The 14,547-nt window shown below is 45.3% G+C and overlaps 1 protein-coding gene across 2 annotated transcripts; it reads right to left on the bottom strand.

Moving 5' to 3' along the window:
• Window positions 1–365: 365 nt before the first annotated feature.
• Window positions 366–12,274, bottom strand: LOC118123795 (protein FAM83G). Of its 2 annotated transcripts, none has more exons than XM_035181396.2 (5): window positions 11,512–12,274; window positions 10,407–10,574; window positions 6,716–6,840; window positions 3,717–6,087; window positions 366–1,831 (listed from the first exon to the last, which is right to left on the bottom strand). In XM_035181396.2, exons 1-5 carry the CDS (start codon window positions 11,962–11,964, stop codon window positions 1,409–1,411), a joined length of 3,540 nt encoding a protein of 1,179 aa, XP_035037287.2. In that variant the 5' UTR covers window positions 11,965–12,274; the 3' UTR covers window positions 366–1,408. The 2 variants fall into 2 exon arrangements, 1 of the variants encoding a protein (XP_035037287.2); XR_004698636.2 differs by having other exon boundaries at window positions 1,702–1,831; window positions 3,422–6,087.
• Between the last annotated feature and the right edge of the window lie 2,273 nt (window positions 12,275–14,547).

Raw genomic sequence — 14,547 nt, 5'->3', positions numbered from 1 at the left:
CAACATCTTCATCTTTTCTCACGCGATGGTTTCAACTGCCTGACAACACGATTTTAGTTTATTTGTTTCTTGTCCTCGGAGGAAACTCAAGGGTCTTTACCACAATCTGCAGGACGTCTGAACCTTCAGGGCACCAACTCCGTCCTGTTCACTGTGACCCTGAAGTTTTGTTTCGGCCACAGACACTGGGACTTTGTCTTCCGGGCAAAAGAAGCATTTTGAATGTAAATGGGATTTTTGTGTAAACAAAGAATAAATCAACGACCCGACTCCTTGAGTGTTTCGATGTACAGAACAAAATGGAAAAACTACAAAACAGCCTAAATAAAAGGTCGGAGACGTAAAAGAAAATCAATAAGACAACATTTTTGCATGGGCAGTTTTAGCCCTCAAATAAAGAATGTTCAACTTTTAATATAGGGATGCAAAGATTCGGTTTGTTATAATACAAAGGTGGGTCATTCAGCATAAATAAACACAACATAAACATGTTTTCTTGTCCGTCCAACTGTAAATTTGGAAGTTCTACAGTCTTAGTTTTGTGGTGCGCCCTCTACTGGAATACTCCAGGATCATGTGCAGTAGACATCCTGTTGTCTACGTGAGCATGTGGCTAAACAGCAAGTATCTCTCTCTCTCTCTCTCTCGCAATACCACTTTGTACCTCAAGAGGTGCTAGTGATAGTGAACCCATTTGCAAAGCATGCATGCAGCAGATAAGGAATGACAGGTGCACAGAGAGATGTGCACAAAATGTCCAGGGGGCAGCCCGACGAAAGGGAAAAGGAGAGAGGGGGAACCAAAAGCGCATTTTGCTGGTAAAAGGCTGCCATCTTGTTGTTTGGAGTAAAGGTGCGTTCCCACCGAACGCGACACACATTTTTGTGAAGCCCTAAACGCGCAATTCGCACCACGGGATCATTTCAGTTTATTGGGTTCATAAGGCACCAATAAAAAAACGATAAGTATTCGCCTGTTCTCCTCCGACATTGCGTAACGTGTCCAATCGTGGCTTTGCACTGACTGTGTGTGTAATCTCGACATGTGAAATATTTGCAACGTGTTCAGTGTGAACGCAGCATCAGGATTCGACAGTCGGCCAATGCTCACACATTGTCCCTTTAAAATGTGTTCTCCGTCAAACAAGCAAGACAAGAGCAGGTTAAACCACAAGTCATGGGTCAGAGTTCAGAGTTGAGTCACTCACTCTGTCAGCAGAACCCTAGAGCAAAACAAACAATGCAGAGCCATGTCTGAACAGGACAGAAAACTGTTTTGTGCATTTCTTTCACTGTGTGTTTACTGTGTCAAGTCCTGACTTTGTAAAGCTTTTTCTTGAACATATGGGGGGGGAGTTTTTTTTATTTTACATTTCCAGGCCGGTTTTTTTTCCCAGAAGATGACCAGACTAGTAGGTGCTCTTGCGGCTGCCGCTGCCTCCCCTGCCCTGTGCGGGCAGCTTGCTCATCTGGTCCTTCAGTCCCTTCAGGTTGTAGAACTTGCTAACGGTGAGGGTGAATGGAGACTTTCCTTCCTCCTGCCTGTGTGCCCCTCGCACAAATTCCTCCTGGTTCTGAAAGTGAGGACGGAGCTGCGGCTGCATGTTTGAGTTCTGGGCTCTTGGGTAGGAATGCTGATTCTGCCACTGTCCGGTCCTCGTCCTGCTCTCAGTCACTGGGGGCAGTCGAGGGAGAAGGGCTTGGCTCTCGCTGTGGGGAACCTCCACCGGCTTCCGCCCAGTCGCAGAACCGACAGCACCCACCGGTGGAGGAGGTGTTCTGGGTGGTCTGTGAGGAGAAGGACCGCCATCCTGCTGCTGTCGTCTTGGAGACTAGGAAAAGAGAAGAGGTATATGCAGTTCTGAGTGACATAAAAGCTTTGCTGCAAATGGAAAACGAGACGCATGCGGGTGCAAATGTGAGCTGTTTTATTATCACTTCTTTTTAATATTACATGACGGACCAGTCGAAACGTGTCAGCAGCACCTCACTGACTTAAAAAAAAGTGTAAACTCAGGCCCGAGTGAGAGAGTTGGAGACGATCAGTCTTTTGCACGCTCATTAATGTTGCATCAGAGCGAGCGGGTGTGCCGCTTCATTAAAGGTGTGTCACTTTAATTCACACAGTCTTCTTGTTCAATAATGAAGAAGAAGTGTCGTGTGTTTCAACTTAGTGACGTTCCGCTGGTGCATACTCAAAACACACACACAGGAATGCTAAGATAGTATAGTGCGTCTCACACACACATGATAGATCGATAGAGATTGAATGGACAGACAGACAGACAGACAGACAGACAGACAGACAGACAGACAGACAGATCTCATGGTTATATAGGTTCAAATGTAATTTGGTAATGTACAGTCAAGAGTCTATGGCTCAAAAGTAATGAATATTTACTGACTTCATAATTAATTATTAATGACAAGACTAGATTTACATGTTAAATGAATAAAACCAACTTGTCACTTATGATATGCGAACTTTAATGGTTAATTTTAAATAAGTAAATAAAATAAGAATAAATGGTAATTTAGGGAAGATGCTTATTCGGTTTCTAACCAAAAGTTAAATGAGAATGTTGATATTACTCTCATGGGTTAGCTAACGTAGCTTAGCACCGTCACAAACAGGGTGAGACAGCTAACCTGACGGGAGCAGCCTACGTGACAGTTGGGAGTCGATGCCATGCAAACAGCAGAGACTCCAGGAAGTTACTCCTCATACCCAAAAAAACTGCCTTGCACAACCCGTTTGTTGTTTCTACTCTTTAGATTTTCTGTACAGATAAAACACACAAGATATAACATGTTGATCAGGGACCTGTAGGATGTTCCCCCAGGTTTCCAGTCTTTATCCTCACCTGGCCTCATCTTTTAGAAGCACAATCTATGGTACAGTCTATGTTCAGGGTTACAACAACTAGTAGAGAATAACCCTGGATTGTCAATTATTATTATATCAGGTATCTATATTCTTTCCCAGAGTCAAGACGAGTGTAATGTGATAAAGTCGGTTATCAGTATCATCTCATTCTGGTCTTGTTTATAGTTTTCTTTGAAAATCAATTATATTAAAATGTCTCACTATATTCTACCCACATCAAAATAACAAAACCAAGCTCTTGTTTGTAGTTTTATTACAGCGGTGACATCACAGACAATACAAAAAACAATACAATTTGAAGCAGGACTAAAGTAGGATTTCACATACATACGATGCAAGTATGTGAAATTTTAATGTATCTAAGCCTAAAATTCTAATTTCTTTAGAGTTTTTAAGACCCCGTGGAAAATCCTGTGTATATTGAAGTGTGAGTTGTATCAATGTCCTCATTTTAACCTTCTAACCTTTTCTCTAAAACTTTCCTTTGGAGTTGAGTGTTGTGAGAAACCAAAAATCGAAGAAATCTGAAGCTTACTTTTTATATTCAGGCGTCTTCATTTTCACTGCCGGCGAGATTAAAACATCTTTGACACTTGATGCTTGATTATGAAATTGATGAAACAAACTGCAAAAGGTTTTTCAAAGAGACACCGACAGGTTGATATAGCTTTTTTTGAAGAAATATTGTTGTGATCGATTGTTAAAAAGTGGATCAATCATGACCTGTGTCTCACCTTTACGTCACTGATTGCGTTTGGAAAATTAAAATGTGTTGAGATTAACAGAGAATTAATTTGAACAAAGGATGGAAACATCTTTTGTTATCGTACCTTCTGTCTCTCAGTCTCTCTGGGTGACTGAGGTCTGTCTCTCCTGTCCCCACCGCTGGGTCTCAGTGCTGCGTCGTCCTCCAGCTGCTCCTCGTCTGGTCTCACTCCGCCATTTGTGTTTGTGAAGCTATCGTGATCCCCTGTTGTCGTGTAGTTGGGAAAACCCATTCGGTCGATCACTGGGTCCTGTAGAGGAGAACTGCTACATTCGAAATACTCGTCCGATGGGGTGGAGAAATTGGAGTCGTCCCTCGGTGACATATACCCGTCGGGCGTGGGTGTTCGAAGGTCTGGTGTGTACGCCCGTGGGTCCGGAGTGTGCGTTTGTGAGTCCGGGGTGGGCGTGCGTGGAAGAGATCCGTCCGGAGTCAGAGTGCGCACGGGAGAAGTAATTGGGTTCAACTCTCGCTCAGCTGTCACGTGTGTGTTGGAGAGAAGTAAGCACTGGGGTCTTTCAGGAGTGTGTGACCCTCCCTGTGCTTTAGGGGTCTGTTGGGATTCTTCAGTGGTAATACTGATGTGTGTGTTGTGTTTTGGTTTAATGTGTGTGTGGTGTGCTGCTGTGGCACTCGGGCTACTACCTTGCTGAATGTCTTTGGGTACGTGTGCGTTAATTGTGACAGATTCAGGCCCATTCAGTTCACAGTATGATATTCTCTGAGGTTCATGTGCTCTTGCGAGGTATTTTCTGCACTGTACCACATTTTCACCTTTGTCATTCGGCACTTCGGCTAACTCAGAGGTTTTTTCTGGGGCCTTGGTGTCTGTCTGTTCTGCGGCTGCACACTCACTCTCCTTCTTCGGGGGGATTTCGCTTTCTGATGGCGTCAAACTCTCGGGCTCAACTTCTTTTGGAGTTATTTCTTGAATATTCACACTCTGTGCCTTCGGTGCATCAGCAGTCACACCGTCGGACCGATCAGATTTCCTGGCCGGGGTCTCCGTTCTACTGACAACACTGATCTCTGGCAGGTTCTGGCCGTCGATGGTGCAACCGCTTTTGATAACCAGATGGACAGTGCGAGGTTTAGGGATGGGTGCAGCCAGGGTCGAAGGAGGGGGTGCAGAGGACGGAGGGAGGGGAGGGTGTAGAGTTGTAGAAGAAGAGATAGGAGGGGGAACGGAAATACAAACACTGGTAGCTGTCCTTGTGTGCGCTGCAGTAGAGGCCGTGTGGTGTTTTTGAGAGAGGGAGGTGGAAGTGACAGGCGGAGGATTCGGAGGAGAAGCAGAGGAGGTGGGAATGTGGCAGCGGACAGTGGGAGTCTGTACGTTAGGTGTTTCTGAGGAGTTGTGTGGCTGAGTGTGGGAATCTGCCAGTGACACCTCTGTCTTTGTTTGTGTGTGTTGTTCAGAGTCACCCGATTCTAGGGTGTGTGTCCCCTGCACAGCTGCGCTCTGTGTGTTTAAACTCGTTTCTGCTTCTTGTTCAGCGTTGGATCCAGGGAGGGACTGCGGCTCATGACTGCTGGTCGTTAAAGTTTGCGCGCTGTGTGAACTCCTGCCAGTGTTGGGAGTGGATGTGTTGCTGCTGGATGCAGAAGGTGTGTGTGCACTGAGGTGAAGTGTAGTGTTGTGACCTGTACATTGGTTGGTGGGTGTGTTTGAAAGCAGTTCACTTTCTGTGTCGAGAGCCTGATTTGTGTCTTTGACAGGTTCAGGCGCCGCACTCGGTTGTGTTGCCATATTACCGTCCACCGCAGACTCTTCAGCATTTGCTTTATTTTGTGTTGCCTTTTGTTTGTTCGTCTCCTCTCGATTGGGAGTTGACTGTCTGAGCTGGGCCACCTCTGGCAGGATTTGCTCGGGCATGCTGAATGGACTGCTAAACCTGACCGCTTGGCTTGTTTCAAACAGCTCAGATCGCTGCAGATGGACCTGAAATCCTTTGCTGTTATCCCGGACGTTAATGAATCCAATCACATCACTAGGGGGGTCTGGCTCTGGCCAGGTCGGTAGGTATGACATCAAGCACGCCTTCTCTAAATGGGCAAGTCCAGGATGGAGGGGAGGAGCCTCCTGTGGAGCGTCTTTACTGCTCTTCCTCTTCTTACTTCCTGGGACTTCAGGGTTCTCTGGTTTTTGGGGCTCTTTCGGACCAGAGGACGGGTTCATACTGGGGTTCCCTGCCATAAGCACGGCATATTTAGGGTTGTACATTTTCCTTAAATCAGCAGCAGACGGAGTGGCGACAGGGGCCGGCGGTGGGATGGGCTCGGGCTCCGGTTCGGTCTCCGTGGCAACCTGCCGGAGGTCAACTGAGCTGGAGGTCACGTAAAGGATGCGGAACAGCGTGTCGAAGGTGTCCACTGCCTGGCCGGTAACCACGGTGACAAGGTTTCTATCGAGCCGCGATGACATCCAGGTGAAACTACATGAAAGGAAAAAACAAATGACTCTTCACTGACATTATACTGAGGCAGAGCAAACAGCAGTAACACAAGTTGGCTGATAGTATTCTGATTGGAATGCAGCAGGTGTCTACTCATCACTCAAACTACATGCGGTTTGCAAAGTGACACATTTCCTGAACTGTCAACTAATTACTGTGCAATTAAAGTGTCTGAGATACAGAGGTCAAACTTCCGCTGATGTCTCGTCACTGATGTATAGAAAACTTGACTTTATGTTTTATCATTTTCAGTAATGTTTATTCGTCCCTTTATTTTCTGCTCCCTGAGGCTGGGGGACTATACAGGTATATGTATGATGTGGATGTTTACGGCCTAAATCTAACCAGGAGTACAGAGTCGAATCCAAACTCCATTGTAGATGCATTTATTTCTCTTGTGCACGGGATACATTTACAACCAGTTCATCTCGTTTGCAGTGAGCGCTACAGAACATTAAGAGACATTCTTAGTGCATTCTTTATCCATATCTGTCCACTTCACGCTCACAGACGAAAGGCAGGTGGAGCACACAGGGATAATCTTTCATTCGGCCATTGTCTTTCATACGTTATCTCGTCGTCACACAAACACACGAAGAACACTGACCTGTACGACCCCGACACAGCTTTGTCTCCATCGACGAACATAAATCTGTGTCCCAGTTGCCCTTTGACCCTCGAGCACGACCGAGTGAGGAATTCTGATCCTTCTGAGCAGCGAACACGAAGGTGCTGTAACACAAACACACACACACAAAGCGTATATTTGTCTGTGATCTGCAAAATGGTTACACAACATTAACGCCAATTAATACGATCACAACAAATATTCATAACATCTAGTTTCAAGCAGGAAAGGAACTAAAATGACTCCATAGGATTTTATCTAGTGACCTTATTTTCCCTTTTGATTATTTATTAACGAATGATCAGGGTTTATACAAATAAAACCCACAGGGATCGGTGCTCGGTCCACTGTTTATGTCCTATGGCTGCATTTGAAAGCTAAAAAGAAACTGACCTGTTGTAAATGTGGGCTGCTTCCATAAACATCAGTTAACTTCTTCTAGGGATGATATGATGTCAAGTATTTGCTCACTAAGCCTCTGCACACTGTTTCTTTCCATGTTTGCATAGCCTTTATTTGTGTGTGTGTGCGTGTGTGGGTGTGTGCACGTATTTGTCTCTTTGCTTTTCTGCATTGTGCACTCAGACAGACTGCAAAGTAATATCTTCAATGAGTGGAAGTGTTAACATTTAACCTAACATTCATGATAACAACCGGGTGGTATAATGTTGTAGTTATAAAAACAGCATTTCAGAGAAGAGACTGTTTGCAGACATTGATGAGGATGTTTGTACTGGTCCAATAATTCCTAAATGTCTGCCTGTCTCAATGAAGAACGTATCATGGCCAGAGAACATGTCCTATTTTAAAGACTCCTTCACATGAATGAGAAACACGCAGCCTCCTTTTCCAGATGTCTGGAGGAAATGACTGGTCACTGTGGCCTCCAGTTTCCCATAATCATACGGTGATCCTTTAGGGCATAAACTGGAAATATAATGTGGTCACATCATGCTTTCAAAATGTTTGGTTACTTACGACTATACTACAGGGTGTAAATAATAGAATCCCAGTAAACGCCACTGTATTCTGCTCATAGGAAGCCTGGTTATGCTGAACTGTTTGAGTCCCTTTCACTAGAGATACTAGGAGATTTTAACTCAGTGAACCACCCTGGAACCACCCTGGGACCACCCTCCCCTCCCCCACCCACCATTATTTTGGCTGTTGTAAGTTTACACATTGACCGGCACATTCTGACAGAGGCGTAGGTTCAGCCTTCGTCTTTGAAGTCGCACCTTCTCGTGCGAGTAGACTCCGGGGAACCGGGCCCTGAGCTGTGAGGCAGCTAAGAATTCATGTCAGCAATTGTCTTGATGCAGCATTTTAGTCATTGTACGGCGTGCCCCCTCCCCTTTAGAAATAATTGATTTCCTTCCTCCTCTCCCACCCTTTGCTTTCTCTTTCCCTCAGTACATTCCTTTGGTGATTAGATCAAATCAGCAAATTGCTTTACTGGGTGTGTCTCTGCAGCTCTGAGCTGTGAATGAAGATCACTTACACTGTCATGCAAAGAATCTTATGTGAATATACAACAGAGAACAGCTTCCCGGCCAAATGAGACATGGCCCGTTTTGTGAAAATACTTAAACTAAGCTGGGAGCACACATCAGGTTGAAAGGTCCGTGGAACGGAGGTGTAAAATACCTAGGAACCTCATCGCTCAAATGGAATCTGGCACCTCTTTGCTGGCATCAACGTATCTGCGCCTCCTCCCATCTTGTCTATCGACTCCTCCACCTGCTCCTCCTGTTGTCACTTACAGTAAAAAAAGTCAGGCTGTTCTCAAGCTGTCACACCTGTCCTCTCCAACCTGCAGCTCAGCCTCAGCTCACAGGCAGAATTGTTACTTTGGGGAATTTTGAGTCAGCTGTGCCCCGGGCGATTAAATTTTCTGGGAAACCACCTCGTTCCCACAATGATAAGCTGTGGCAAATGTCGGAGACTTATGTCGGAGTACCACGAATAACCTAAATGGTTATACGCATTATCAGCAGAGCGAATCCCTGCAGTGTTTTAAAGGACAGACCCCAGGCACACATAGAGAATATGACCAGGATATGAATTGTGCTCTCGGTTTATCAGCAGTCAAACTCCTCACTGCGCTCCATTAATCCACTGAATCGATTTATTAATATGCAGCTTTGTGAGGGAGGGAGTGAGTGAGCATCAACAAATAAAGTTCAGCCGGCTGTTGCCATTATTGATGTGCACTTTATATGCGATGTGAGCAGGTTAAGAACAATCCCCTTTGCATGTGCTTGTGCAGAATTTCTCAGGTACTGTACGACGAAGCACCTGCGCTGGTTGAAAAGTGCACAACAGAGCCAAGACATTCGACATAGGAAACCAATAGAGAAAGATGTGACATATTTTCTTAATATTGAAGTATTCTGCTATTAAAAATGTGACTACTTTATTTTATGGCCCCTTCAGGCTACATGTGAACTGCACAGCTGTATTGTCGTCTGTGGGTTTGTTTGTCATTTGATATTCAATGACAACAAAACTTGCTCTGGAGGAAAATGGAATAAAACCGGATCCAGACAATATCTCTGAGAATGTCAGCCTCATTCACTTGTCATGCGTTAACTGTCATATGCCACATAAGCATGTTTCAGTTTATAAAGCACAAACTTCCACACGTGACTGTGGTATTTCCTGTTGTTTGCCTTATAGCCCAGATCCAGATGGTACTGAAGGTCTGTCAGGCTCTGACTGCCTTTGTGTTTCACTTTAGAGAGCTTGTGTGTTTGTGTGTTACATTAAAACCTTACATCTCCATAATCTTTAAATATGTGAGTCTGTCACCACACGTGTGTGTTTGTACATGTGCAGATAATCTGGTTTCTATGCATTTCTTATGTTCTCTTAAATACAGCGTTTAGCATCTTCAGTGTCTCACGGCTGCCAAACACGGATGTAAAGCAGCGTATGATCAACACCACTTTGAATAAAGCATCTTTTAAACTGTCTCCCTGGAGAAAGTAGGACAACTCAGCAACAGTGAGGCGGGAAGATAAAAAGCCTGAATTGTACCGACCCAACACTGCACAGTTAGAAGGAAACCATTTTACCTTCCTTGGTTACTAACACCTCAGCAGAGATGTTTGCCAGAACCTTGTTGGCTTTGCACCAAATGTGAATTGTTTCTTAAGAATCGTTTAACAGACAACTGTTTTATCTTCACGTTATAACTTGCCTTGGTAGGGTTCGCTGGTTGTTGTTTGAACGCTCGTGAGAGAGAACGTAAAACGTGGATCGGTGCAGGTGGATTGTGTCTTTTCTTGTCCTTTTCACATGATAGTTGGTTTGCAGATGTGTTTATGTCTCAAAATTAGGTTGTTTTGGACGAAAGGTTTATATTCACATAAAATCTCGGTGCGTTTCCGAACACGTGGGAATTCTCCCCACTTGCCACAGGTAAAAGAGTTGCGATTCATTTGTGACTTATTTGCTTTCTCTATAAAGGAATTATAACATTTTATCATGGAATAAGAATTACCATGAAATGTGGTCCCCAGAAGATGATTTACTGACCACAAACAGTTCTGACCCCTAAATGGATTATGTTTTCATCTTGAGTACAACTTAGACGTTTTCAATAATCCTAGACATCATCTCATTACGCAGAAAGTATTAAGGGTTTGGGGGGGTGGAAGCAGCTCACCTTGAGGTGCCCCGGGTGCATGTTGGCCCTCTGACACATGGACAGGAAATGAGGTAGCCTTGTGCGCTCCAACAGGATGTAGACAGAAACCCTCCTCTTGAAACCAGCGTCAAGCAAATCTCTGAAGATGTCGACATCAGTGAAGACATCCATGACCACTGCGATCACCTTGAGAACACACAGTACAGTTCATATGTGCTGTATATGTACGTATGCACACACAGCTTCCTCATCACTGTGCAGCAGGAAGTCTATGACTATACTTGTACATGCAAAGGTTGTACAATAGTTTCCTCTTCTGCCAAAAAGAGCAAATTAAAGCTGTTCCACCGGTTTGAGATGTTACGACTGTTTCCCAAGTTCTCATGTCAGAAGCTCGCCAGGGAAACTACACACACCTCTGAGAACAGGTGCTAAGAATTAAAATGTGTCATAAACTTGCACCTTCCGATGAGTCAGTCACACTTACGCACATGCAACCTGGAAGAAATGCAGACATCCAGCATATAGTGCCCCCGTGCTGCCGGTGACTTGCGACACGTCTGATAAAGCAAGTTGCACTTTACTCTAGATGGTCTCATGTGGTTGGCTCTGTGTACTCTGACCTCATGCTCACACGGAGCCAAGGATGTTCACGGGTGAACACCACAGTTCATGTTTTGAATGGGCACAGCTAATGAATTCCACAGCCATGAAGGTATTTAAGAAGCTTGGAAAACCAACATGCCACATTGACCCAGCCATTAAAAGGAACTGGAGCAAGAGTTGCATTTGCTGACAGTATCTCTGGCTTTGATGCAAGGCATGAGAATCAAAGAGCGTAGGGTCGATACAGCGGAGATACCGGGGAGCAGAATATTTATAAGGACTCTATATAGGTCTAAAACAAGCAGAGCCAGCTAAAGAGATGAATATTTCATAGCATGTCCTTAAACAACCTACACTGATGATTTAAATGCTTAATTCTTTATATTTTGTACAGCTTTGATCTCATATTTTGTACAGCTTTGATCTATCCATCATCTATCTATATGCATCCATCTGTCTATAAAACAACACTCAGGTGTGTCCAGGTGTGTCCAGGTGTGCACCCCCCCTCACTTACCTTCTGCGCCTGCGCAATCATCTTCCTCACAACCTCTTTGATGTGCGTCTGACCATCCAGCGGTGGCTGCGCGTACACGGTGGCGCGCGTCACCCCCCGGTACGAGGCGCAGTCGGGCCAGCCCAGGTCCATCTGCGGCACGGACGTGTCCGACAGCTCGGGCCAGTATTGCAGTGACAGCGGGGGCTCGTCGTCCTCCGGGTCCCCCAGGAACAGCTCCAGACCCGGGTCGTAGGGCTCCGCCGCCGCGGCCAGAGCCTCCATCTCCGGCTCCGACAGGAAGCCGCGCAGGCCGCGTTCCAGCTGGAGCTTGACCAGCGCGTCGCGACCATCCCGCAGCAGAGCCTCGAGCGCGAGCCGCTGGTCCTCACAGTACAGGAACCCGACTTTGGACTCGTGCGTGCGCAGGTTCACGTGGTTGTCGTCAAGACACTGGAGCTGGGACAGAGCCATGACCAGAACCACGACTCTCCGGAGAACCACAACACTCAAGAGAACCAGAGCACTTCACAGAAACGCACTTCAGGAAGTTCTCCACCCTCCGGGGGGAAGGAGCCGCATTAACGCGTCGCCTCGAGTCAAAGCAGCCGAGCAGCAGGTCTCCAGACACCGACAACAACTTCATGAGGTCCGCTGCTCCTCATGTGACTCTCCGCGCTCCATTAACACACATTACGGAGTGAAGCACCCGAGAGACACACACACGCGCACCCAAGCACTCATCCCGCCGGCGGCACCGCCCGACAGGTGTGACCCTGACAGACAAAACACACCCACCCTCGCTGAGCAAAAACATGCACACCTCTGTCACGTGACATGTAGGGTTCTCCAACAACTTTGTGTGTGTGTTAGTGTTAGGTTGGGTTTAGGTTAAAGTTAGGGTAAGGGTTAGATTTGAGTTAAGTTTATGGTTAGGGTAAGGATTAAGTTGGGTTTAGGTTATGGTTTGGTTAAGGGGTAGGTTGGGGTTGTGTGTTTGTGTGTGTGTGTGTGTGTGTGTTGCCTGGACTAAAACCGGGAAATACAGGTGGTATCAGAGTTGTAGAAATTAAGCCGTCTGCATTAAAGCCATCAGCATATCATACATAACCTGCTCGGGGCTGTTTTACCTGTTCCGTCTTGTTTCTTCACTCCCCTGCCAGAATGGGTGGAGAGTGTTTAGAAAAGATCAAACAACCACATAATTACTTTTAAAGAAAGACGGGGGAGATTAGGTCGAGATCAATGTTGTCAAAAAACATTAACTGGAGGGGACAGACCACAAAATGAAGATCTTAAAAATAACTGCAAGAAAGTTCAGTATCTATGTCACGTCTTGGACAACAATCCCCACTCACATGTGAATATTAAACCACCACCTTTAGTAATGGTTTCACCGCATATTAGTTAAGTTCAACTAAATTACACACCTTGATGACACTAACAAGTTAACCACAGTGAAAGGAAAACAAGCCTTCACAAAGACAGCGGCCAACTCAAACACATAGCCTCCAGGTTTTTTAGGGTAGTTTTACATCTTTCATGTTGGAATAACTTTAAAAAACCTTAACCGCACTTGATTAACAGTCACATGAGGAAGGATCTCTGTGTCTGTGCACGACGTATTGGCATGTCAGTATCTACTCCAGATTAATCTGAAGGTTGTTACTTTGCCGTAGGGGGCGTAGTATAGCATGTTGGGAGGTACTCATCAGTCAGTATGTGTATATGAACATGCATTATTCATGTTCTGTGGTTAGCAGGGTTATGTTGTTGCCCTCGGGCCAACAGGAAGAAGAAAAACAATGTTTATCACATGCATGAGGCAGCAGAACACATCCGTGCAAACTAGCTTTGTTGGAAGGTTAATGTCGGTGCATAAGTCTCAGGTTTCCTGTTTCATGCCGTGTTTAAGGAACAGGATATATACAAAACCTGATTCTAATCAAATCATTTAAATGCAAATCTCTTTTTAGTGATCGGAAATGTTAAAGTATCCTTTGCTTCTTGTTGTAGTTACGTTTTCACCCTTGTTTAGTTTGTTCGTTTGTTTATTCGTTAGAATGATTACGTAGAATATACTAAACTAACTTCCATTATAGACTGTAAATGAAGATTGACGACATGACAGCGCCCCAAAAGTGAAGCCTTGATCTCCCCTTAGTGGCTGGCTGCAGTGTTGGCCTAATTGTGCCTGCCTCCTCCATGTTGGTGCATGGTACATCTTTATATACTGTACATTCTATAATTTCCACCAAACTTTGAGTCACAATGGGGTCCAGGAAAAACGTATTCCTACGGATTCAGGCTTTCGAGTGATCAAATACCTTCAAGTGCAAGTTGCTGGTGCATTAAGGTGCATTGGATATATATTGATCTAGATCTCAATACTCTTTTCTGGTGCATAAAGCAACTCGCCCAGACCAGTTCAAACCATAAAGGAGACTAAGTAACGAAGTAATGTCTCCTGTCATGTAACCCTCCTCTGCAGACCGTGAGGTTGTGGAGAATGTGCCGGTTTAGCTCCTTGAGGGCAGAATTACCTGCGGAAACCTGAAGTATTTCCAAATTTCAGTCTCTGACTGACACTTCACTTCCCATACAGGCCGGTTCTTGCTCACTCACCCGATGTGCAGTTTACCTTTTTTGATTTATTGACTTGCAGGTTGCCAGCACATGGATAATAATGTGATAAATGGTTTAATGGTTTAATGGTTGTGGCTATTCCTCCTTTTCACTGCAGGGCTTAAACAGTCAGAGAATATCAGCCTGTCAATATCATGTCACAGCTCACACACCTTCCCTCGCCGCTTGCTCTCTCACTGTCGCTCTCTGTTGACACGTTGCTTCCCTCGCCGTTTCCACCCTTCATCAGTGCTCTGCCTTTTCCTTTCTGTTTTACTGTCACACTGCATTGCACATTTCTCTTTCTCCTCATTTGCTCATTTCGCTGCTGTCTCCACAACTGCACTTCAGGTTTCTTCCTCTCTGCCTCTGTCTGTCCTCCTCTCCTGCTCTCGCCTGTTACTTTCAAAGCGTTTATTTTTGCTTTGTGAC

The sequence above is a fragment of the Hippoglossus stenolepis genome, chromosome 16 (genome assembly GCF_022539355.2).
Source record: "Hippoglossus stenolepis isolate QCI-W04-F060 chromosome 16, HSTE1.2, whole genome shotgun sequence".
Taxonomy (NCBI): Eukaryota; Metazoa; Chordata; class Actinopteri; order Pleuronectiformes; family Pleuronectidae; genus Hippoglossus; species Hippoglossus stenolepis.
This window is presented reverse-complemented; position numbering and strand designations above follow the sequence as displayed.